Source organism: Arvicanthis niloticus, chromosome 27 (assembly GCF_011762505.2).
Source record: "Arvicanthis niloticus isolate mArvNil1 chromosome 27, mArvNil1.pat.X, whole genome shotgun sequence".
NCBI classification, from domain to species: domain Eukaryota; kingdom Metazoa; phylum Chordata; class Mammalia; order Rodentia; family Muridae; genus Arvicanthis; species Arvicanthis niloticus.
The window spans coordinates 24,935,756-24,961,501 of NC_133435.1; the positions used below are offsets into that span (position 1 = coordinate 24,935,756).

The following is a 25,746-nucleotide window of genomic DNA, read 5'->3' on the forward strand; positions in this document are numbered from 1 at the left end:
GGATAGTTGGTTTTCAAAACATCAGAAATCCACAGAATTGACATGACAAACATTTCTGTATTAATGTTCATTTTGATTAGAGACCTGTCTGCTCCTGACAGCTTCCTATATTGAATTCTAAGAAGAAATTGAGCATCTTTGGAGTTACTCCAGTTACAGCCACTAGACAAGAATTGCCTCTTTCCATCTATAGACAAATTACTGTCCAGAAAAGGACACACTTGCAGAATAGTCGACTGATTATATCTGCCTAGACAGAGTAATCAGCCCTTAATAATTCTGCAGCACTAAGGTCTGTCAGATGATCCTGGGCCAGAAGGCAGAAGAACAGATGCTCCAAAGTTTTGAAGTAGAGGGAGTGTCCAGGTGTTCAGAGGTCTCTATAAATTGGCTAAGTTTTAGAAGCTATGCTTTGTGCTTCCCACAATTATAGTTAACTCAGTCATTCTGGATTTCTGAAGGGGTTGAAAACTTATAGCCTCATAGCCAATCCTGGCTATTTACCTTGAGAGAAAAGATTTGAGTGGATGGTCTTCAGCTGACATTCATCCTAAAGTCAGGTTCAGAACTAAATGTTTTAGTTAGGATAGACGACAGAGGTGCTGCTTAGTCAACAAAATGATGGACTGGGTATTAGGACTATCTTGTACCTCACTGGTACAAATTGGCATAATTATGCTCTAATTGTATTTTGAGAGAAAAGTTTCATTTTAACAGGAAGAGTGATATGTAGGAGGAGCTAAGTGGGAGGAGTACTGAGAGGAAGAGAAGGAGTAAGAAGAGGAGGAGAAGAAGGAGAGGAGAAGCTAGATGATGAAAGAGAGAAAGAGTGGGGAGAAAGGGAGACAGATGTTCATGTATCTCCACCAGTCAAAGATAGTTGTTATCTCTAGGTTGGGTAGTGGGTTACACCTCTGATTGAACAATACCAAACTTATAAAGCCTATGATTAACATTTTTTTAAAAATGTATAAATGCAAAAAGGAAAAGGGGGCATAGGATAGGAGCTTTCTAAGGTGGGGAATGGGGAAAGGGGATGGCATCTGAAGTGTAAATAAAATATCTAATAAAAAATGAAAAAAAAAAAAGACTTGAAGTTCTTGTCACACAGATGTTTCACTTCCTTGCTTAGATTCACTCCAAGATATTTTATATTATTTGTGGCTATTGTGAAGGGTGTCATTTCCCTAATTTCTTTCTCAGCCTGTTTATCCTTTGAGTAGAGGAAGGCTGCTGATTTGTTTGAGTTGATTTTATATCCAGCCACTTTGCTGAAGTTGTTTATCAGGTTTAGGAGTTCTCTGGTGGAAGTTTTAGGGTCACTTAAGTAAACTATCTTATCATCTGCAAATGGTCAAATTTTGACTTCTTTCTTTCCTATTTGTATCCCTTTGACTTCATTTTGTTGTCTAATTGCTCTGGCTAGGACTTCCAGTACTATATTGAATAGGTAGGGTGAGACTGGGCAGCCTTGTCTAGTACCTGATCTTAATGAGATTGCTTCAAGTTTCTCTCCATTTAGTTTGATGTTGGCTACTGGCTTGCTGTATATTGCTTTTACTATGTTTATGTATGGGCCTTGAATTCTTGAACTTTCCAAGATTTTTAACATGAAGGGATGTTGAATTTTGTCGAATGCTTTCTCAGCATCTAGTGAGATGATCATGTGGTTTTTTTTCTTTGAGTTTATTTATGTAGTAGATTTTCGAATATTGAGCCATCCCTGCATTCCTGGGATAAAGCCTACTTGATCGTGATGGATGATTGTTTTAATGTGTTCTTGGATTCAGTTTGTGAGAATTTTATTGAGTATTTTTGCATCAATATTCATAAGAGAGATTGGTCTGAAGTTTCTCTTTGTTGGGTCTTTGTGAGGTTTAAGTATCACTGTGACTGTAGCTTCATAGAATGAATTGGGTAGTGTTCCTTCTGTTTCTATTCGATGGAATAGCTTGAAGAGAATTGGTATTAGGTCTTCCTTGAAGGTCTGATAGAATTCTGCACTAAAACCATCTGGTCCTAGACTTTTTTTGGTGGGGAGACTTTTAATGACTTCTTCTATTTCTTTGGGGTTTATAGGACTGTTTAGATGGTTTATCTGCTCCTGATTTAATTTTGGTACCTGGTATCTGTCAAAAAATTCTCCATTTCATTCAGATTTTCCAGATTTTTTGAGTATAGGCCTTTGTAGTAGGATGTGACGATTTTTTTAATTCCTCAGTTTCTGTTGTTATATCTCCTTTTTTAGTTCTGACCTTATTAATTTGGGTACAGTCTCTGTGCCCTTTGGTTAGTCTGGCTAAGGGTTTATCTATCTTGTTGATTTTCTCAAAGAACCAGCTCCTGGTTTTGTTAACATTTTGTATACTTCTTTCTGTTTCTACTTGGTTGATTTCAGCCCTGAGTTTGATTATTTCCTCCTGTCTACTCCTCTTGGCAGTATTTGCTTCTTTTTTGTTCTAACGCTTTCAGGTGTGCTATCAAGTTGTTAGTGTATGCTGTCTCCAGTTTCTTTTTGTAGGCACTTAGAGCTATAAGTTTTCCTCTTAGTACTGCTTTCATGGAGTCCCACAAGTTTTGGTATGATGTGTCCTCATTTTCATTAAATTCTAAAAAGTCTTTAATTCCTTTATTTCTTTCTTGACCAAGTCATCATTGAGTAGAGCATTGTTCAGTTTCCATGTGTATGTGGGCTTTCCATTGTTTTTGTCATTATTTTTTTAATTAGATATTTTATTTACATTTCAGATGCCATCCCCTTTCCCCATCTCCCCCCTCCCAGAAAACTCCATGCCCCATTTTCCTTTTTGCTTTTATGCACTTTTTAAAAATGTTAATCAAAGGCTTTATAAGTTTGGTAATGCTCAATCAGAAGTGTAACCCAATACCCAACCTAGATATATCAACTATCTTTGACTGTTGGAGACATATAGACATTGGGCTCGATACCCCCCTTTCTCTCTCTCTCTCTCTCTCTCTCTCTCTCTCTCTCTCTCTCTCTCTCTCTCTCTCTTATCACCTAGTTTCTCCTCTCCTTCTTTTCCACCTCTCCTTACTCCTACTCTTCCTCTAGGTACGCCTCCAACCTTAGCCCCTCCTACATATCACCCTTCCTGTTAAAATATGTTTTTGTCATTATTGAAGACCAGCCTTAGTCCATGATGATTGATTGGGTACAAGGGATTATTTCAATCTTTTTGTATCTGTTGATGTGTGTTTTGTGATCAATTATATGGTCTATTTTGGAGAAGGTACCATGAGGTGCTGAGAAAAAGGTATATTCTTTTGTTTTAGGATGAAATGTTCTATAGATATCAGTTAAATCCATTTGGTTCATAACTTCTGTTATTTTCATTGTGTCTCAGTTTATTTTCTGTTTCTATGATCTGTCCATTGCTGAGAGTGGGGTGTTGAAATCCCCACTATTATTTTGTAAGGTGCAATGTATGCTTTCAGCTTTAGTAAAGTTTCTTTTATATATGTGGGTGCCCTTGCACTTGGGGCATACATGTTCAGAATTGAGAGTTCATCTTGGTAGATTTTTCTTTTGATGAGTATGAAGTGTCCTTCTTTATCTTTTTTGATTAATTTTGGTTGAAAGTCAATTTTATTTGATATTCAAATTGCTACCCCAGCTTCTTTCTTGGGACCATTTGCTTGGAAGATTGTCTTCCATCCTTTTACTCTGAGTTAGTGTCTGTCTTTTTCACTGAGGTGCATTTTCTGTATGCAGCAAAATTTTGGGTCCTGTTTATGTAACCAGTCTAATAGTCTAAGTCTTTTTATTGAAGAATTGAGTCCATTGATATTAAGAGATATTAAGGAAAAATGATTGTTGCTTCCTGTTATTTTTGTTATTAGAGGTGGAATTATGTTTGTGTAGCTATCTTCTTTTGGGGTTGTTGGAAGATAACTTTCTTGCTTTTTCTAGGTTGTAGTTTCCTTCCTTGTGTTGGAGTTTTCCATCAATTATCCTTTGAAATGCTGGATTTGTGGGAAGATATTGTGTAAATTTGGTTTTGTCATGGAATATCTTGGTTTCTCCCTCTATGGTAATTGAAAGTTTTGCTGGGTATAGTAGTCTGGGCTGGCATTTGTTTTCTCTTAGGGTCTGTATAATATCAGTACAGGATCTTCTGGCTTTTATAGTCTCTAGTGAGAAGTCTGGTATAATTCTTATAGGTCTGCCTTTATATGTTACTTTGCCTTTTTCCCTTACTGCTTTTAGTATTTTTTCTTTGTTTTGTACATTTGATGTTTTGATTATTATGTGATGGGAGGTATTTCTTTTCTGGTCTAGTCTATTTGGAGTTCTGTAGGCTTCTTGTATATTTATGGACATCTCTTTCTTTAGGTTAGGGAAGTTTCCCTCTATAATTTTGTTGAAGATATTTATTGGCCCTTTAAGTTGGGAATCTTCACCCTTATCTATACCTATTATCCTGAGGTTTGGCCTTCTCATTGTGTCCTGGATTTTGTGGATGTTTTGTGTTAGGAGCTTTTTGCATTTAGCATTTTCTTTGACAGTTGTGTCAGTGTTTTCCATGGTATCTTCTGCACATGAGATTCTCTCTTCTATCTCTTGTATTCTGTTGGTGATGCTTGGGTCTATGACTTCTGATCTCTTTCCTAGGTTTTCTATCTCCAAGGTAGTCCCCCTTTGGGATTTCTTTATTGTTTCTACTTCCATTTTCAGATCCTGGACGGTTTTGTTTAATTCCTTCAACTGTTTGGTTGTGTTTTCTTGCAATTCTTTAAGGGATTTTTGTGTTTCCTCTTTAAGGGCTTCTACCTGTTTTACCTTTGTTCTCCTGTACTTCTTTAAGGGAGTTATTTATTTCCTTCTTAAAGTCCTCTATCATCATCATAAGAAGTGATTTTAATTCTGAATCCTGCTTTTCTCGTGTGATGAGTGTCCCGGGCTTGCTATGGTGGGAGAACTGGGTTCTGATGATGCCAGGTAACTTTGGTTTCTGTTGCTTAAGTTCTTGTGCTTGCCTTTTGCCATCTGGTTAACTCTAGTGCTACCTGCACTCACTGTCTCTGACTGAAGCCTGTCTTTCCAGTTATCTTGTGTCAGAAATCCTCAGGGTCCAGATGTCTCTGTGATCCTGTAATCCTGATCTCCAGCTGCTTTGAGTGCAGTGGCTCCTCTAGGTTGTCTCAGGATATGGTGTCTTCATGGGAGCAGACCAGCTAAGTGTCTGACCCAGCTACAAGGACCAAGTGAGGGGTTGAAGGGGAGTGGTATTCCACAGGGGTGGGTTTTGGATGCCTGGTGGATCCTGAGCGCCCCCTGCTCCCAGTTGTAGTTATGGGATGTAGGGTAGTGGGAGAGTGTTCTTACCCACTGCTCTGAGTGCAGTGGCTCCTCTAGGATATCTCAGGATATGGTGTCTTCATGGGAGCAGACCAGCTAGGTGTCTGCCCCAACCACAAGGACCAAGTGAGGGGCAGAAGGGATAACTAAGTTTTTCTGTCACATTTATCACTACATTTTAAAATCACATTAAATAATAATTGGTATAGATTTCAAAGATAAACAACTCTTAGATCCTTCTTGTTGATTTGAAAGCTGTCTTTGTTATTGTTACTACCAAACTTCCTGATGGGAGATATTCACTAGAATTCTTCTATGAGCACTATATTTATTTATAGGAATTGAACATATTTGTGAACTGAGTAGAAATTTAATTTTTTCATTTCTAGATGTATATTTCATGTTTTCCTATTTTTATTTCTTATTTTATATCATTCACAATATAAAAGCCAATACAAATAACATCAGGGAAGCAGACATTTCCCCCCAACAATTTGTGAATATAAAGAAAAAAATTCATATTGCACAAAAAAGTCATGAATATACTTGTCCCTCATTTCACATACCTCAACTGCAAATAATACACAAATGTCTGCTATAACAGAATGGCAGTTTTTATAATGGAAGTAATAAAACACTAAAAGGCAGTGCCTTTTTGTATCATGGAAATAACTATATCTACTAATTTTAAATGTTTCTGGACACATTATATTTTGCCCTACATTTTCCAAGGTTTGAAGCATTTTCAAGTTATAAGTTAATGATTGCACTTATCAGTGATATCGCAGATAAAACAGGTTTAAATGCAGAACCACTTCTTTTTACAAATGTACATAAAGCTTGTTATTGTGTAGATGTGCAATGTCTACCTAACACTTCCACTATAGAGCAGCACTGTTGCCAGGGGGCTCAGGGAGAGTGATGATAGATCACAAGGACTCTGGCATTGCCAGTGGCTAGCCCATCAGTAGATTCATAATTTGATGGGATTGCTGGGGGTAGTGGAATGTAGTAGGTGGGGCACAGCTAAAGAGAGTGAGTACTTTTGGGGACACATGTGATATCTGGTTCCTGGTCTCTCCTGTTTCTCATACTCCAGTTTCATCTTCTGTCCATGCCTCTATCATGGCCTTTGGCCGCATTTTACCTTGTGAAAGGCACAGAACAGTAGAGGAAGATTACCATGAGCTGAAACCTCTTCACCAGTGATAAAAGACAACATTTCCCTCTTTTAAATCTATTTTTTCAGGTCTACAGTTGCAGAGATAGAAATCTACCTTACACAGAGTCCATCAATTTGAATATATTGCTTCAGAGGGATTCTGCTTGATGAAATTATTAATGATTTGTTTGTATAAAATGATTATGCTAAACTAACATCCTACATTGGTCATGAATAAACATTACAAATTTTAAGGTTTACATTCATGTTTTTATAGCAGTAAACTAAGAATTAGAATCTAGTTAAAGCTATATGAAGGAATTATTCCAACATTATTGGAATGGCTCTGGTGCTTCCAGATTCAAACACCAAAAACAAGTTAATTTCTATGACTCCTTGGCTCTTGGAGTCAACTTGGTCTATAGTAACAGGTTAGGTAGGCAAAGAGTTCTGGAAGGGTGCCAATGACCTGCAGAGGACACCTTTCAGAGATAGTTCCGTTTCCAGAGAAAATGAACTGTCAGCTAAATTTTCAAATGTTGACTCCATGGCTGCATTCTTTATTTTTTTCCCCAAACACTTTATTTATCAGTATTTGTATATACATACATACATATACATGTATACATATATACATACATATATGAACAATAATTAAATAAGATATATTTGAAAAGTATTGGGGTTGGGAAAAATGGGAGGAAGGAGAGAAAGAAAAAATTATGTAAATACAGTACTCATATATGAAATTCTCAAAAAGGAATCCATTTTTTAAAAAATGTTCAACAGATTAACTTGCATTTTACAATATGAAAATAAATATAACCTATAATTATGTTGAAGGACATTTTAACTCACTACAAACTTTGAAATTTAAAATGAAATCAATAAAAATTATTTTACCCAGCATACTAACAAAAACCACAATAACATTTTATAATTCAAAGTATTTCTGAGAACAAGAAAATGGATTGTCAGAAGCTAAGTCAGCAGAGCCAGGGGGACACTGTGTGTTATTTCTTTTCTTTTCATTTCTTTTTTCTTTTTTTTATTATTATCAAATCATAATTTTTACTTTTTTTAAGATTTTATTTATTTATTTTACATATATGAGTACACTGTAGTTGTCTTCAGGCAAGCCAGAAGAGGGAGTCAGATCTAATTGCAGATGGTTGTGAGCCACCATGTGGTTGCTGGGAATTGAACTCAGGACCTCTGGAAGAGCAGTCAGTGCTCTTAACCACTGAGCCATCTCTCTAGCCCATAATTTTTACTTTTTAACACAGGGGTTATAAACACAAAAATGCAGGATGTGGGGAAGGGGATGACACAGGAGCATAGATGTTCAGGGGGAGTACAGATATCTTTCAGAACAGGGTATCAGCTGGGTGAAGGTTCAGGGGTCAGGTCACTATGACTCTGCCTATGCTTCACTTGTCCTTATCTAAGTTGGTACTATCCGTCAAGGCTGTCTATTTACAAGGTCTATAACTACTCAAGCTGATAGATTTCCACAAAAGCTGCCTGTTTACAATAGTTTATAGACATCTGTTTCAGTGTTTTTCCATAGAGACCCAAGACTTTCTGTTAGCAGTCATGTATGTCAGGCCTGTTGCTGATTTTAGGCTTATGGCTGATTTTAGGCCTTCAGTGTATAAGCAGGGCTGCCCCTGACATCTCCTGCCTTCTCCAAATATAGAAGGGTTGTGGCTATTCTAATCTTGCCAAGGTGGGGATAGAGGCCTGACCTCCAGTAATTAAAGGGGACCTTGTAATGGCTCCAGTCCTCCTGTCGTTGTCCAGTGAGGCATGAGGGCCATACCCATCCCAATGTCCTTTTCCTGGAGAGGGGATACTTTTGACATCAACCCCTATTTTTATCTTTATTTCTTTATAAACACTTCACTAGACATAATAAATGTACTACTTGTCTTAAGGTTTTCCTGCTGTGAACAGACACCATGACCAAGGTAATTCTTACAAAGATAACATTTAATTGGGGCTGGCTTACAGGTTCAGCGGTTCAGTTCATTATCATCAAGACAGGAACATGGCAGCATACAGACAGGCAGACAAAGTGCAGGAAGAGCTGAGAGTTCTGCATCTTCATCCAAAGGCTGATAGTAGAATAGTAGCTCCCAGGCAGCAAGGACAAGAGTATTAAAGCCCATACCCAGAAGGCTACACCTATTCCAACAGGGTCACACCTATTCCAACAGTCCCAGGACCAAGCATATACAAACCATCATACTACTAATTGGTCATTATTAAGATTTAAATAGTCTTGTCCTCTATGCTTGCAACTGTGAAACATTTTTAAAAGTTTGAATGTAAGTTGCTGATATAGGTAGCACAGCTTATATAGATGCAATCGACAGCTAAGTGGCTCACTCAGATCCTTTGTCATACTTCCCATCACTGAGGCATAATACTTTCATAAAAACCATTTATAAGAGAAGGAATGTACTTTGGCTTATATCAGAGGTTTTACCCCAATACAAGAGGCCATAACAAGATGATAACATTCATCTCCCTGCTTATAGGTATCTTATTATACATAAGGCCAAATGTTTCTATGTATGCTCAAATTTATCTGTGTAGGCTTATACATTTGAGTGTTCACCAGGGAGAGGAATCTTTGAAAGGATTAGGAGTTGTGACCTGGTTGGAAGATGATGATAAGGGACCAAACTTCTGGACCTGTAAACCAGTCCCCAAATAAGTACTTTATAAAAGTTGCCATGGCCATGGTGTCTCTTCACAGCAATAGAACAGTGACTGCAATTATCTCCTGACAAAGCTTTACAGTGTTAATGGAATCGATGTTACTAAATTTGAATGGTGTGGGGTTTGAGTTATATATTGTCTAATCCTTTCTAGAGTATACATGTTCATACACTTTCTTCTAGGGTTTGCTTTTATATTTGATTCTATAATTGTCTACATAGTAAAAAAGCCAGTCAGCAAGACTGCTGTGATGAAATGACCCTTATGACTATGTAATGCTTAGAAAATGATTCATCTCTTATCTTCTTGCTCTTATATCCTTCTTCCTGAAGATTTTTTTATATCAAATCTACTTTAATGAGATCTATTCAATTTGGGTTCCTAACATAATTTTGTCACCTAAGGTAATAGATGCAGAATACTGAATTTGAGTACACAAAAATACTTTATAGTATTCTGGATATATGACCTTCACTTATATATTTTGCAATTTCAATGTATTCTATTTGACCAAATGGTGTGAAATTGAAACAATCTTCCAAAAAATGGTAGAGTTCTAATTTCTGTGACTCCAGCCCTTCTGTTTCCTCCAGTTACATAAGCCAGACTTTATCCTATCCTGCCTATGGAGTATTAGGTCTTATGTATTGTAGCCTAGTATACTAACAGAATTATCAAAAATATTTGTTGATTTCTTTTTTAAAATCTGTTGGCTTCCTGCCCCTAGAGGTGTTGCAGGTGTAGCTGCTGTGTCACATGTGTGTCAGTAGGGAAGTGAGAAGAGAGGCTACATCTAAGCTCAGTGCTCTGACTTATGAACATCTGAATGATTAGAAATCTAGCATTCCCTGAGAAAAGCTAACCTGAGATGATCACCAGTCTGGTATCAGGCAGGCATGGATAGACTCCTAGGGTGAGGAGCTAGCTGGAGACTAGAAGAATCCTGCCTAGGACCATGGTGGACCTCAGGATGAAGTAAGCAACAGACAGATAACCCTCACATGGGACACTTGGGGGATGCTATCAAGGAATGAGCCCAAGATAACTGCAAGACTAGCACCATGGGGCTGGGACAGGAAACTAGCCAGAGATGACTACCCATCAGGTGCCACAGACCTGGAAGACCATGCGGAAGATGACCCCTGTCCGGCACCGTAATGCATGAATAGGGCATAACACTCCTGAGTCCACTCCTGAGATGACCCTCAGAGACCCTGGTCACCACTAAGAGGAGCAAGTAAGTGGTGTAGAAATGGAAGAGAAAGAGAAACAGAAGAATGTGGATGATGAGAGGCAGAATCAGAGACTCAAGAGTAGTGATGCCTCCTGAGACCATGGTGGCTTCCCAACCTGGGTTGTCATTGTGGGCCATGTCTATGTCCATGATCCTATAGCAGAAGGAGTTTGTTACCACCAAAGGCCAGGTGGATATCCCTGATCTGGGATACCACACGAGGACATGTTGATATCTGACTGCTGTGGAGAACTGTACCAACCCATCACCTGGGCATCCTGGGAGAGCTGGCTCTGGGGGCATGAGAGCAGATCTGCCTCTATTCCTAGCCAGCTGTAATTCTTGAGAGAGTAGCCTGCATATTGAAGTGACCAGGCCACAAGGAGTGTGGGAAAGCAGGCCCTGCCGCTTGTCTCTTCCTCCTCCCTAGACCCATTCCAGCTTTGGGACTTGGAAGACCTGGCCCTGGGGTCATAGGGCAGGAGACTTGCAGTACACCGGAGAGCAGGCCCTGCATCTCACCTGGGTAACATAGTAGAGCTGGCCCTGGGGTGGGGGAGGTGAGCTACCTCTAAGGTCATGCATGTGGGAGAGCTGGCTCTGTTCCCTGACTGCTGTGTGGAATAGGGGGTGAAGAAGAGATGCTCTCCTCTCTTTCATCCCTTGCCACCTATGGCAGGTAGGAAAGCTGGTCCCTAGTTATTAGAGTAGGAGACCGGGCTCTGACCCTCATTGACTGCCCGACTCTGGAGAGCAAGTCCTGTACCTTGACTGGGCAGCAGGGTAGCTAACCCTGCTTGCCGGGATTCACCAGTGAGCCTGCTGGGAGGGTGTGAGAGCAGGAGAGCAGGCAGGCTGACCAGCTCAGATACCTCTCAGGCCCAGCTCCAGAGCTTTGAATTGCCCCACTCCAACATCAATCCCATCAACCATCAATGAACTGCTAAGGTGCATAAAGGAGGCTGGTCCTACAGATCCAAAACTATAGAATATCCATGACACAGGGCAAGGACAGGATATTGGAGGGAAGTTCCAGTAAGGTTCCAGTATTTATAGAATAGCAGAAGTCAGATGCCTCGTACCAGAGTAACTCATTGCAATGAACATTTGCAAGCAAAAAATTGTAACCAAAACAGGATATTATGGGACATACTGTACACACAACAGCTTCCATATGAGTTTTTCCTCTCTCTTTTGGGAAGTAGGCTGCAAAGTTAAAGAGTAGATACACTGGGAGGGGGAGATGAGTGGGATTGGGGTACACGATGACAAATTTACAGAGAACCAATAAGAAAGTTAAAAAATGATGTTGGCTAGTCTGCAAATATCATTTATGGCAACTTATATTTCTCCAAATACTTGTCTATATTTATTTTTCATATATGTTGACACATGTGTTTTTATTCATCCTTTAAAAATAGTTATCATTTAGGGGCTGGGAAGTTGGCTCATCTGTAAAGAACACTTGTTGGCATTGCAGAATACTTTGGTGAAATTCCCAGCACCCACCTGGTGGCTCATACCATTTGTAATTTCAGGTCTAAAAGATGTAATGTCATCCACACACATATTTAGCCATTAGGAATCCATGTGGTGCACATGCATATGTGCACGCAAAAACACACAGTAACATAAAATAATGGTAGCATTTTAAAAGTTATTAATCTCTTTTTATCTTATTTGTCCTTACTTAAAAATTATGTTCATTTTAATTTAAGTATGTTTTGGTAGAAACAGTACCCTGTTGTTACTTTGAGAAACTAACTTTTAAGTTTGTCAAAAACCTATAATGCCCATAATTCATTACATAAGTATACATATATAGTTTTAATGAACTTTTATCTTCTGGGTTGATGGTGCAACTTCCAAGAGCCAAGACCACCTAATAAAAAATTTTAATATCAGACATGAAAAGCACTGTTTTGCATTGCTGGCCAGGGCTGGCAAAAAGCCAAAATATACATTATATTGCTATTTTCCTTGGTTACCTCTAAGTCCCTATTGCTAAAGATAGCATGCACTTCAGAAACAAGACCAAAGAACCTGTGGTGGTATGCCTAGTCCAAGGAGTGGACTTGCTGAAGTAGGTGTTGCCTTGGAGTAGGTGTGCCACTGTGGGCTTGGGCTTTAAAACCCTAGTTCTAGCTGCCTGGAAGCCAGTCTTCTTCTAGCTGCCTTTAAAACAAGAGGTAGAACTCTCAGCTCCCCAGTCTCAGGTCTTCCTGGATGCTGCCATATTCCTAGCCTCAATTAAATGTTGTCCTTATAAGAGTTGCCTTGGTCATGGTGTCTGTTCACAGCAGCAAATCCCTAACTGAGACAGGATCCTTAACTGGAACTGACCTGAACGATGCCTCCCTGAGAACTAGCTTCCATAGTACCTGAAGGTTCCATGCAAGCTTCCAAAGGAGGGAGGCAACAAACTATGCGATCAGCTATGATGCCGATGAAGCACAGCAATGATCAGTATGGTATGATAACTCTGTGTGTACATTAGTGGCATGCCTGCTTTGATGGTAACCGACAGCTCCCTAATTGGACTTAAGACCCACTCAACAAGAGGAAAATTATGCCCAATACTGGAAACTTATCTAACTATGAAATGTTAGTGAAATCACAGTTATTGGAGGAGAATCTACAGACGTTAGTCTACTAAACTAGCATAATCCCTAACAACAATATATAAACAGTGTCTTTATATCCATCAGCAAGTGTAGCCTTCACCTCTCATTAAGGAAACTTCTCTTTAAAACAGATGGAGAACAGTACAGAAAACCACAACCAATCAAAATGCTGAGTTGTGAAGCCCAGTTCCAATGTATACATGTACACGACAGCTCCCACACCTAAGGCTCAGAGGACATGGCAGAAGTGGTGGCAGAAAGATTGTAAGAGCCAGAGTATCAGAGACTTTGCTGTGAGATGTGTCTACTAGTAATGTCAGCAGCTATGCCTGCTAACTCTCACCAAAATGACCACCCAAACCTGAGCTGACGGAGGATGACACCAACGAACAAGCCAAACTGCGCTGTAGGCCTCAACTCTACACAAAGAACTACAAGGTAGCTGAGTAAAGCTGGGAGTGAGAGAGGCGATCCTACCCATGAAAAAGCTCACCAACGAGTTGTCCAGTGTTAAACAGTCAGCCCTGAAAATATAAATGCAGGGGATATATGTAATCAATTGTTATATTTGTGAATACACATGTATGTACAAACACACACATCTGTAGGCATGAAAAAAGCAGCCACGGATTTGAAGAAGAGGAGGAAATGGTATAGGAATGAGTTTGGAGGGAAGAAGAGAAGAGAGAAACACTGAAATGAAACAATAGTCTCGAAAATAAAAGCAAGATTTTTATAAGATTATCAATTCCTACCTATTTGTTGTTTCTAATTCCTTGCCCAATTTTTAAAATGCCCATCTTCCCCATTTTCTTTAGTTTTTACTTGGTTAAATTCTTCTCTAAATTTTCAAACCAGATATTTAATTCGTTTGATCCTTTTTAATGGTTAGTGCGAATTGAATCTAACATGGTCTCTCAGGCTCATGTAGAGGAGACTTATTATAAGCTTTGGAGACTAATTACATCCTGAGGGCTCTTCCCTAATCAATGGCCTTTTTCCACTGATGAGTCAATACAGATTCTTTTGGAGATCGTGGACGCTACAGTGTGAGACCTAGTTGAAGAAAGTGGGTTGGTTACTTGTAGGGTTATGACAAGCGTAGCCTTGCAGCCTGTGTTCCTGTGTTCTCTCTGCTTCCTGGCCAGATGAAGGAGAGCATCTCTGCTCCACTATACCATTCTGTGACTTTCTGCCTTCTTACAGGCTGAGGGACAATGGAGGAGCTGCTGAGCCAGGAACAGCATACTGAATTTCTAATCTTAGCGGCAAATAGAGGTTTCCGCCATTAAACTGTTGCTTTTTTGTCTTTATCACAATGATTAAAAATAACATTTGTCACATTCTTTTGTTGGTATTTAATGAATGAAATTAGGGCAAGAAATTTTCCCTTTAAGTAATGTATTAGTGAGATAAAATATTTTCACTATGGTTTGCTCTGAATATTTTTAAATTTTTCTTATGATTTCCTATGGGAGACTGAGCAGTTACAGTATTATTCCTTCTGATTTTTTAAAAATTTCTATTGTCATTGTTTCCTATGTAGAAAATTCTGATGTACATACCACTTAATACTAGTTTCAAAAATGATAGGTATATTTGATAAGTAAATATTCTGTGTTTTAATTTATTTATTTCTAATGAGGGAGTAAGGAAAAGAAATAAGAATGAAATAAACTCAGGTACACATTACAGACTTGGCAGGTGCTAATAGCTAATCTTTCCTGCCTGCCCCTTCCTCAAAAGGATGCTTGACTTCTGCAACCTCCCATATCTGTAACAGATATTGGCTAACTGGCAGAAAGGAAGTGAGGCCAGCACAATGACGTCACAGCTCCTTTTCTTTAAAGCAAAACAAACTCTGCAACACAATTCAATTTCCCATGTGATCAACTGAGACTGGGATCACCTGAGGTCACATCTTTGCCCACTTGCTTTATCTACATCATCAGGTTTTCTCAGGCTCTTGCAGGTGTCACAGTAGTGTACTAGGCTTTGCTTCTAGAGACCCTAACCATCTAAGCACTACATACACACAAACATAAATACATACATACCTACATGCATACACACATGCTTTATACATTATGTTGTTTGAATATGGCAATGTCACATCATTGCAAAAATGTCCACATTTTAGATACAAAAAGTCAGCCTGTATAAAGTCAAAATGAATGTGTTTAACCTGAAATAAGTGGTCAATCCAAAAATTAAGCACTGATACTCTGGCCATATAATCTCTGATGTTTCACATTTGTATTAATGTCCATATATTCTTTTTACCCAAAGACAAATGGATTAAAGATGAAGACATACTCAACTATACATTTCTAGTTAAAGGGAAGTTGATATGTATTTCCAAGTATTGAAGAAACCTGTTTATAATGAAAGTAAAACTTTATGAATCACACATCATTTCCATAATGGTTACAATGGACAACTATGGATTATATTGAAAAGGAAGTAAGCATCTCTGCTACCTTTGTTTTCTGAAAGGGGACATGATAGAGAAGTTGCAAGATAAAAAGGAGGGAAAAGATTATGTCAGCACAATGTAATTGGTTATACGCAATGCAATCTTATGTTTCATAAAGATTTCAACACAGGATATGGGTATATTAGAACGTTCCTAATTCGTAGGGTTTCCTGGACCAGGTTACAGTGGTTTCTTTCACTGGTCATGAATGGAGAGTTGTAAACACTGTTTTTATTTCAGCTTCGATAACATATATTTCAAAGCTCAAATAAGTCAGCCATGTACTGTTTACATACTCACTGTCGAGTGGGAAAATAAATTTCATGAGGTCTCACCAGGAGCACCATGCAAAATGTCATCACAGTCTCATTAGACTCAGAAATTAAGAATTCTTATATTATTACCAACTGAAAATTATTTAACTACTTGTCCACTTAGAAGAGTTACATAAACCTGTGACAACAGGAATGTGGTAGGGGGAGCCTATATCTTAGTCATGTTTGTTTGTGACAAATATAAAAAGAGATTTGCACAGAGCAAAACACTAATAAAGAGGACAAATGTTTCCTATAGCAGCAGTACATTCTATAAAGGGAACTATTAATACTCTGATTGTATAGAGTCCTACCAATGATGAATAATATTTAGATCTCTAATAAAATCTTTATCATCACAAACAGCTCTTTCAGCTTTTCTAAGGAGCTACTCAAATGTATGTTCTAGCAAAAAAATATATTCCAATGTTGCTTTTATATATCTCCTCCCTAATTATAACTTTGATGGTTATAAATATAATTTGGATAGAATAGTAATTATTTATTAGATTCATAAAGTATCATTCATTATGCTTATCTTCTATTTCAAAACTCAATCAATATTAAATGGAGAATATTCTTTTAAAAACTGTATTAACAAACAGGACACCACGGTTCAGATGAACACCTGCCTAATTTACAAGCTTTCTTTACTTAGAAACCTTTTGTTAGATCTGTTGTATTGAGTAAAACATGAGTTTTGATCTTGATGGTAGTCACTCTACCTCCAGACTCTGTCTGAAGTGCTGAGCTATATCCTAGATCATATATCAAATGCTTTACAACCTTTAAACTCAGCACCATCTTTCTCATTCCATAAGCCACTCACTCTACTGAATATTCCAAACTGGATTATGTGAATACACTTTCACAAATCCTCCCACACCCTCGAAAGCCACAGAAAAAAAGCTGAAGATACGATACGGCTCGGGGTAGCAGATGTGGGAACGTAGGTTTAATTTTCAGCACCAAAATAAGCCAATGGGGCGTGGCTTACAGACTTGATCTCTTACAATGCTAGTTTAATCTTTCTTTTGCCAACATTATTTCTGTCATTTATTTCTTCCACCCTTCCATTATCTACTTTTAGACAGTCACAGTGACCTCTCAGGGGAGTTCCCTGGCTCATGGCTCATCTTCTGACTCCAGAGACACATACTTCTCCTCACACCTTGTTGCCTGTACTTCAAATGCATATCTGATTACACCCCCATTTCTCTAAACTCTTTCCAGGATATCCACATTCTTCAGGCCACTGATGATGCCTACTAAACACAGAAAGATACCTCTTAGAGCTGCCTGTCTCCGCCATTTTGAATCATTTCTGACATCTCACATAGTTATCTGAAAGATGCGTAAATGGAATAACTGACCAGGCTCAGTGGCCAACTAGAGATGACATTTGAGGGGTAGAAAAGAACAAGACCATTGGCCAAGTGGTAGATTAAATGTGTGACACAGAGCAAAGGGGACAGCCTGGGAGTCGGGGGACCTTTTAATTAGCTACTTACTTAAATGACTATCTAGCTATTATTTATTGTTTGGTTTTCATTTTAATGGGCTAGCAATGAGCACATGTACTTACAGGAACAAAGCGCTATTTGGATACATGTTAACAATGTAGAATGATCAAGTCAAGCATACCAATCATGTCAAACTCTCCATCTTCTTTCAGAATAACTCAGTGCAAATGCAAAGGACCAAATGGATGGGCACAGGTTTGTCTCAGGGTCAGTAAATATGACAATATTATGATTTTCAAACCAGCAACTACCCAGCTAAGATTAAAAGTTATATATATGGAGAGAGAGGAGAGAGAGGAGAGAGGAGAGAGGAGAGAGAGAGAGAGAGAGAGAGAGAGAGAGAGAGAGAGAGAGAGAGTAAAACTTAAGGAACTGAAGGACCTCTCCTGAAACTTGCGGAACTCTTCTAGGGAATAAGGTCATACATATATAATATACATCATTTGGAGCAATGGCACAAGAAAATAGAGCCATTCAAAACAGCTCTCTCATCTTTCAAACCCTAATACACCAGTCCAGTTGGCTCAGGAGTAAAGAGCAAATACTATTCTTGTAGACAACCTGAGTTTATTTCTCAGCACTGACATCTGAGAGTTCAAAACTGCCTGGAACTCCAGCTCTAGAGGATTTGACATGTCTCTGGACTCCAAGGATACATGCACTCACATGCACATACCAACACACACACACACACACACACACACACACACACACACACTAATAATAAATTAAAAATGTAGAGTTAAGGTATTTAAAGCTGTGTGTGCTTACTCTCTCGACTGTCCAACTGTGAACCACATCTTTGGGTCCTATAGAGTCTGCTGTGCATTTCCTTACTACAGGTAAAAAATCATTCATGTCTTCACTGGGTGCCTTTCCAGTCCACATGGTGTTGAGAATGACTTAGAATCAGTGTCGTCTTCCAAGAGTCATTAACATGGATACCACGACAGCACATTTTTCAGCATTTCTTTCTCCCTTCTAGATACTACTTCTATTAAAAATCAGACAAAATCATGATTTTTCCATTATACCTTAACAGGAACCTTCAGAGCCTAGTTTTGATCTATATTTCTGCCTTACTTTTGGAAACTTCTCTCCCAGCTATAAGTCTTCAGCTATTATAAACTTAAGTTTAAAAAAACGACAAATATTCATACTGAAACAGTCTCGATGACTGACTTACAGAAAATAAACAGATGTGGTATAATGGAAAATTTAGAGACAAAGATAAATTACATATGGAAAAATTAGAGCCAAAAAATAATTACATAAAGTGTTCTTACTTAACCAATATTATCTCAGGGAAAAAAAGATTTCCTTTACTATGAAGTCTACTGGTAATTTCACATGCAGACAAGACCTTCAGTGTACCATGGATAAATGGAGAGAAAGAATAATAGTCATATCCTGATTAGAAAACTGAATTTAACCTAGGCTTTCAATAGAGGTACAAATACAGATCAAAACTAGGCTCTGAAGGTTCCTTTACGTTATAATAGAAAATGTGTTGGATTATTAATAGAAGTTCTATCTAGAAGGGAGAAAGAAATGCAAAAAAATGTGTTGTCATTTTTCCCTTTAAAATTGTTAGAATCTCATCACTTTTCACCAGTTTGCTACTTTTATAAATATGAATGATCATAAAAAGGAAATCTACACACAGCACTGTAACATATAAATGTAGTCATATTTTAAATGTAGTCTTATTTTGTGGGGCACACACGCTCTGTGGCAGGCCTGTGGAGATCAGAGGACAGATCCAGCTACTCATCTCTTTCTTTGTACTAGATGGGTCAAGTGTCTTACCTCCTGAGCCATCTGTCTTGTCTGCACCTGAACTACATCTTATGAAAGACATTATGGGCTGCATCATCTATATTAACTGTGTGTTTGAAAATCCACTTGAATTTGGTGGTAAAATGTACTCACACTCAGTTTCCCGGTGCGATTATCTTCTTCCCTCATGGCCAGGGCTTTCAGGAAGTTATCATGCAGCTCCTTACCAGTGCTTGTCAGTGTTCTATAAAAACAGAACATTCATACCATAATGTCATAGTATCTCAGATTTAAAAAAAAAAAAGTTTTGAAACATTCTGAAGTCAATAACTGTGCTTCTTTGGTCTGAATAACAAGGTAGCTATTACATGAAAGCCCATTGCACACAATTATCATACTCAGACTTAAAAATTGATATGGCCATAGAGCTTTTATTTCCAAAAATTGGAACCAGGTTTATAAATAACATAAAAATCCATATTAACCCAAAAGCCAAGCAAAATTTATTTCATTTCCACTGCCATCATTTTTTAATCTGTGAAAAGTCAACACACACATATATATATATATACTCCTCACTCTCAATTAAAAAGTCTATAATTTAAGTATTATTTATAGGTTGGTTCAATAAAATCAGTAGGACAAAGCATTAACCATGAGTAGAGAGAAAACTAATTTCGGATATCTTTATCTGATGAAAGTATCAAAAATCCAGAGAGAAATAGATTTTAAAGGATATTCATAAGAAAGATGACTAAAGATAGTACTCCAGCTAGAGGCCAACACAGACATCCCAGCATTGCAGGCTGCTGCCTTGCTAGTGGTTTATTACTCTTCATAACTTGACAGTAAGACCTTGCTGCTGAAGACAATGCATTCTTGTGATATAAAAAAAACTAGAATTCTGACTGGTACCTAAGTGAACATATTACCCCTCCTGGCTAGTACACACTTCTGGAAAAGCAGTCATCAGTCTCACCCATAAGAATGATGTGAGTTCTGATAATGACCGACCTGCAAGAGGTACCCATGTGTCTCAGTGACAGGATTATTATGAAAGTAAGCAACAACTTTCTAATTGGCTTCAAAGCCTCCCATGTAAGATGGTACCCATACTTGACACTGTTAAAGAGGTCAAGAACTTGAGATTAAGCCACGGGCCTCAGGGGAACCTAGACAACATGGTATAACATTAAATAATGTCACTTTAAAAGATAGTCAATGGAATTCCAGATCTGCACTCCATTCCCTGAGCCACAGCTCTCCCTGCATCTATGGAGGCCCACTATCACCCAGGCAACTACATGACATTCCCACGGCCCAAACCCATGCCAGCTTTGTCCCCTGAAAAGCACAGCAGCCATGAGGTCAGCCCTGTTCTCTACGGGCTCCAACTTCCTGTACATGCCTCTATCTGCAATCCTGGAAGACTGCAGCCATCAGGGACCATGAGTTCTGCCTGCATTCCTGGAGGCCTGCTCTGGTCCAGGACATTCAGAGGCCTGAAACTATCGGGACCACCAGCTCAGCCTGCATTCCTAGAATCCTGCTGCCAACTGGGACAAATAGTACTACCTGGAATCCAAGAGGCATGCTGCAATCAGGAACTATTTGCAGGTGATATGATACTATAAATAAGTGACCCAAGAAAATCTACCAGAGAACTACTATTGCTGATAAACACTTTCAGGAAATGGTTGGATGCAAAATTAACTCAAAAAAAAAAAAAAAAAATCAGGAGCCTTCCTTTACACAAAAGATAAACGGGTGAGAAATCAGGAAACAACACTCTTTACAGTAGCCACAAGTAATATAAAATGTCTTGGTATAAGTCTAACCAAGCTGGTGACAAGAACTTCAAGTCTGTGAAGAATGAAATTGAATAAGATATCAGAATATGGAAAGATCTTCCATGCTCATGGATTTCCAGTATCAATGCAATAAAAATTACCAAAAGCAATCTACACGTTCAATGCAATTACCATGAAAACTGCAATACAATTCTCTATAGAACTTGAAAGAAAAATACTCAACTTTATATGGAAAAACAAAAAACCCAGGATTGTTAGGACAATCCTGTACAATAAAAGAACTTATGGAGGTATCACTATCCTCATTTCAAGCTGTACTACAGAGAAATAATGATAAAAACTGGATGAATGTGGTATAGAAACAGAAAGTTGGCCAATGGAATTACATTAAAGACACAGAAAAAAACCCACACACGTATGGACACTTGATTTTTGACAAAGCAGCCAAAACCATACAATTAAAAAAAGAAAACAACTTCAACAACTGGTGCTGGTCTAACTGGATGTCTACAAGTAGAAGAATGCAACTAGATCCATATCTGTCAACCTTCACGAAACTCAAAGTGGATCAAAGACCACAAACTAAAATTGGATAAACTAAACCTAATAGAACAGAAAGTGAGGAATAACCTTGAACTCATTGGTAAAGGAGACAACCTTCTGAACAGAACAAATAGGTCAGGCACTAAGATCAACAATTAATAAATGGGACCTCATGAAACTGAAAAAATTACACTCTCAGTAGGACAAACTGACAGCCTACAGAATTGGAAAATATCTTCACCAACCATACATCTGACAGAGGGCTAATATCCAAATTATACAAAGAACTCAAGAAGTTAAATACACTTGAGTGAGGGATGACTTCAAGGAAAGAATAGTGTTTTCCAGACACAATGGGCAGATGCATACACTAACTCACAGTAACCATGACAGCATGCACAAGACCTGAATAAGCCAGAGAAAGGAGGAAGTGGCGCAATGACTCTGCTCTGAACAAGAAGCTATTAACAACTGACAGTTTCTGAGAAAGGGAAAATTAGGTTTTTTTTTTCAATGTGATGTTACTTGGCATAATAACCACAAATCAGGGCAGGCCATACAACTACAAATATTTGACTTCATGGTTTTTCTGTGGCTGTTTAAGACAGAGAAGGAACAGGAAGTTAGATGGGTAGGAATATGAGGGAGAATCTGAGAGTTTGAGCAGGGGAAAACATGGTCATAGTATATTGTATAAAAGATATCAAATGATAAACAAAACATTAAAAATAAAAGAAAGGAATGATCGCTGAGGGCTGGTGAGAAAGTTCAGCTCTTAAAAGAACATTTGCTGTTATTCCAAAGGACCCAGGTTCAATTCCAGCACCTACATAGTGACTCACAGCCATCGGTAAATCAAGTTCCAGGGTAGTTGGATGCCTTCTGGTTTCCATAGGCACTAGGCATTCAAAGGGTACACAGACATACATACAGCTAAAATACCCATATACATAAAATAAAATTTTAAAGTTTAATAAAGAACAATCATTGTAGCAGCACTGAACCAAATGGTGAAAAGTTGAACAATGCTTTATGAAAGAATAGACCTGTTTTTACACGGCAATTTTCTATTTATTCAAGAAACATTTTTATTGTGTTTCTATTTATAATCGGGAGGTTTATCAGGGCACGGAGGTCAGGAAAGCACAGTTCCTGCTTGCCTGTGGTCTCATGGACTTAGACAGGCATGTAAACACCGTAATGACAACTATGGGTAGAAATGTGGAGACAGCAACAGAGAAGTTCATGAGAAAATATGCTATCCTATCAAGGAAGATAATTTACACTCAAAGTAGTTATGCTTAAACTGGATGGTGAAAGACAAGCCTACTAGTCATTGCGGGTGGGGGTCAGGGAGAAAACACTTCTAATCTCAAAGGAGAAAAGGAAGACAGGGGTAAGGTTTTAAGGCAACTTCAGGTAATGCCAAGGCAGTCAGAAAGTAAATACAGAAATGGAAGGGAGAAACCATATAACAATAGTATATGATAGCATTTTTGAAGGATATCCTGAAAATCGTTACAATCACCAAGCTGTAATTCCATTCAGAGGAGGCTTCTGTGCTTCAAGATTACTTTATACAAGTGTTAAACCACACCTATTTCACCCAATAAAGTAAGGGTTTTAGAAAAACACTTAGTGTTTCACACAAAGACAATTTATGTTTTAGAAAGAATATTCAGCAGCTTCTGAGAGATGTAGGAAGAAAAGAACGATTCTAGAGGAGTTCACAAATGGCATGTCGCACAGTTCCAGCAGGAGAGAAGAAGCTCTGGATACAAAGCAGGGAAGGGTAAGCTGGGAAGGTCAGATTAGTGAATTTAATAGGACCTGGGAGACTCCTCAGCAAGCAGGAAGAAGTGTCTTTATCCAGGCCTGATGGCCTGGGTTCAATTTCCAGGACTCACAAAATAGAAGAAGAAAAATAACTCTCCAGATCTGTCTTCTGACCTGTACAACAGAGAGAGAGAGAGAGAGAGAGAGAGAGAGAGAGAGAGAGAGGAGAGAGACAGAGACAGAGAGATACAGAGAGAGGAGGAGGGAGGGAGGGGGAAGAGAGAGAGAAAGAGAGAGACAGAGAGAGAAAGAGAGACAGAGACAGAGACAAAGACAGAGAAAATAACCAAGGAAACAAAAACAAATAGGGTTAAAAGATTGCAAGAGCCTGGGGACCAAGGAGTTTGCTGTGAGATTGTCACCAAGTAATGTGAGAAGCTACACCTATATAGTCTTACCAACTCAACTGCCCAAATGTGATTTGAACAAGGAAAAAATGTAACGGGATGAAAAATAACTATGGAGCACTGGGAATTGCCTGAGAAGCCTTAATAGCTATTCTTGCAAGCTCATCAGTTAGAACCAACCAGGCTATATTCCAGAAACAAACCAGCCAACCCCGATGGGTCCAGTTATAAGACATTATTTCTAAGAACATTAACTACCTCCACTTTGTCTTTGAATTTGTAATAACCGTACTCTTGTAATAAATTGTAGCTTTAACTCATTAGAATCTGTGACGATTACTCATAAATAAAATATATAATCGGTAAAATGGTTATCCAGTTAGGATACTCCATACTGATTTTCACAGAGGTTGGGCTACTGAATCCCACCAGCAGTGTCTAGGGTCCCACCTCCCTCCCATGCCAATGAGCATTACTTTGTTGCTATCTGTCTTCCTTTTGAGCTGTTCTGACAAGGATGAGAGAGAACCTCAGGATGGGTTTTTTCACAGAGAGATGGCTCAGGATGCTGAAAATCTTCTCTATGCTTATTTTCACCTTTCACATCATTTTTTTTTTTTTTAGAATATCTACACATTTAATCAAACTAGTAGAGGAAAGAAGAGGAAGGTGGAAATGAAAGACAGTCTAGGGAGTAAATGTCATCCAGATACACATTGTACTGGAAAAATACAATTCTTTATGAAACCTAGCACTGTGCAGAATAAATATATACCAGTACGAAAATTTAAATTAAAAAAGGAATTCCTGGGCTTCTACATGGTAAATCTAATAATCCTTCCTTTTGTTACTTCTTTGTCATATCTTGTTTAATTGTAAACCCTCGGAATTTTACAAGTTATTTAAAAGTCCAGTTTGCTCACCAATCTCATTCCTACAACACAAAATATAACAATCATCACCAGTATCACATGCACTGTTCGAGGTTTCTTTTTATAGGGTATGTATGTGAAATATAGATATAATCTGAAATATATTTATATTTATACAATATACTTATACTTATACTTATATAATGTATTTATATTCATAATACCTTAGGGTAAATTATCCACTTGATTACACATTTTGCAACTGTGGTGGTTTGAATAGGAATGGCCCCCACAAACTAAAGTGTTTCAATGTTTGGCCCACAGTGAGAGGCACGATTAGGTGGATCAGCCTTGTTTAAGTAGGTGTGGCCTCATGGGAGGAAGTGTGTCACTGTGGAGGATGATTGTGAGGTTTTGTATGCTCAAGTTAAGTTTAGTGTGGTGGTTTCCTTCTGCTGCGTGTAGCTCAAGATGTAGAACTCTCAGCTCCTTCTCCAGCACCATGTCCGCCTGGATGCCGCCATGCTTCTGTCCTGCCATGATGATAATGGACTAAACCTCTAAACTGTAAGCCAGCCCCGGTTAAATGTTCTTTCTTTATAAGCATTGTGCGGCCATGGTGTCACTTCACAGCAATAAAGTCCTAAGACAGCAACTATTATGTGGTTGTTATTCTTCCTTCACCAGACATTTATGTGAATGAACAGAATGACCTGAATTATGTATGCCCAGGTGTATGAGACACAAAATTGCAGAAAAACAGATTTATGGATTCCATTCACAGACATATTAGAATAACTAGAAACTACTAAAGAAAAACAAAAAAAGAGAGGAGTGGGGTTTTGGGCACCATGACATCAACACAGTTTGGACTGATCCCATCTAGACTAAAAGAATGTATAGTTTCTTGTATGTACTGTCAGTTTTGCTTTACTGTTTTTATTAATTCTTTGACGGTTTCACATAATTCATTTGGATTAGGTTCACCCCCAGCGCTTCCCCCCTCCCCCAGCTCTCTATTTCACCTTCCTATCCACCCCCAACATCTCATCCTCCTCAAAATGTTCCACAGTCATCCCAGAAAACTCCCAAGTTGATTCATCAATCACTACCGCTTTTGGTTGCTCTCCAGAATTGGTGGTAAAACTCCATTGTCAAAGACATTATATTCACCAGTC

General features: G+C 38.4%; 1 protein-coding gene and 1 non-coding gene across 3 annotated transcripts in view; one reads left to right on the top strand and one right to left on the bottom strand.

The window, feature by feature from the left end:
• Positions 1–25,746, bottom strand: part of Cfap299 (cilia and flagella associated protein 299) — a 471,810-nt gene that overhangs the window by 289,567 nt on the left and 156,497 nt on the right. For both annotated transcript variants that reach the window (XM_076926435.1, XM_076926434.1), the window contains exon 3: positions 19,313–19,403. In XM_076926435.1, the coding sequence (XP_076782550.1) occupies positions 19,313–19,403 (91 nt within the window). The remainder of the gene's footprint in view (positions 1–19,312; positions 19,404–25,746) is intronic.
• LOC143439903 (small nucleolar RNA SNORA17) lies at positions 9,926–10,055 on the top strand. The gene has a single exon (XR_013107906.1). It is a non-coding gene; the product is annotated as a small nucleolar RNA SNORA17 (small nucleolar RNA).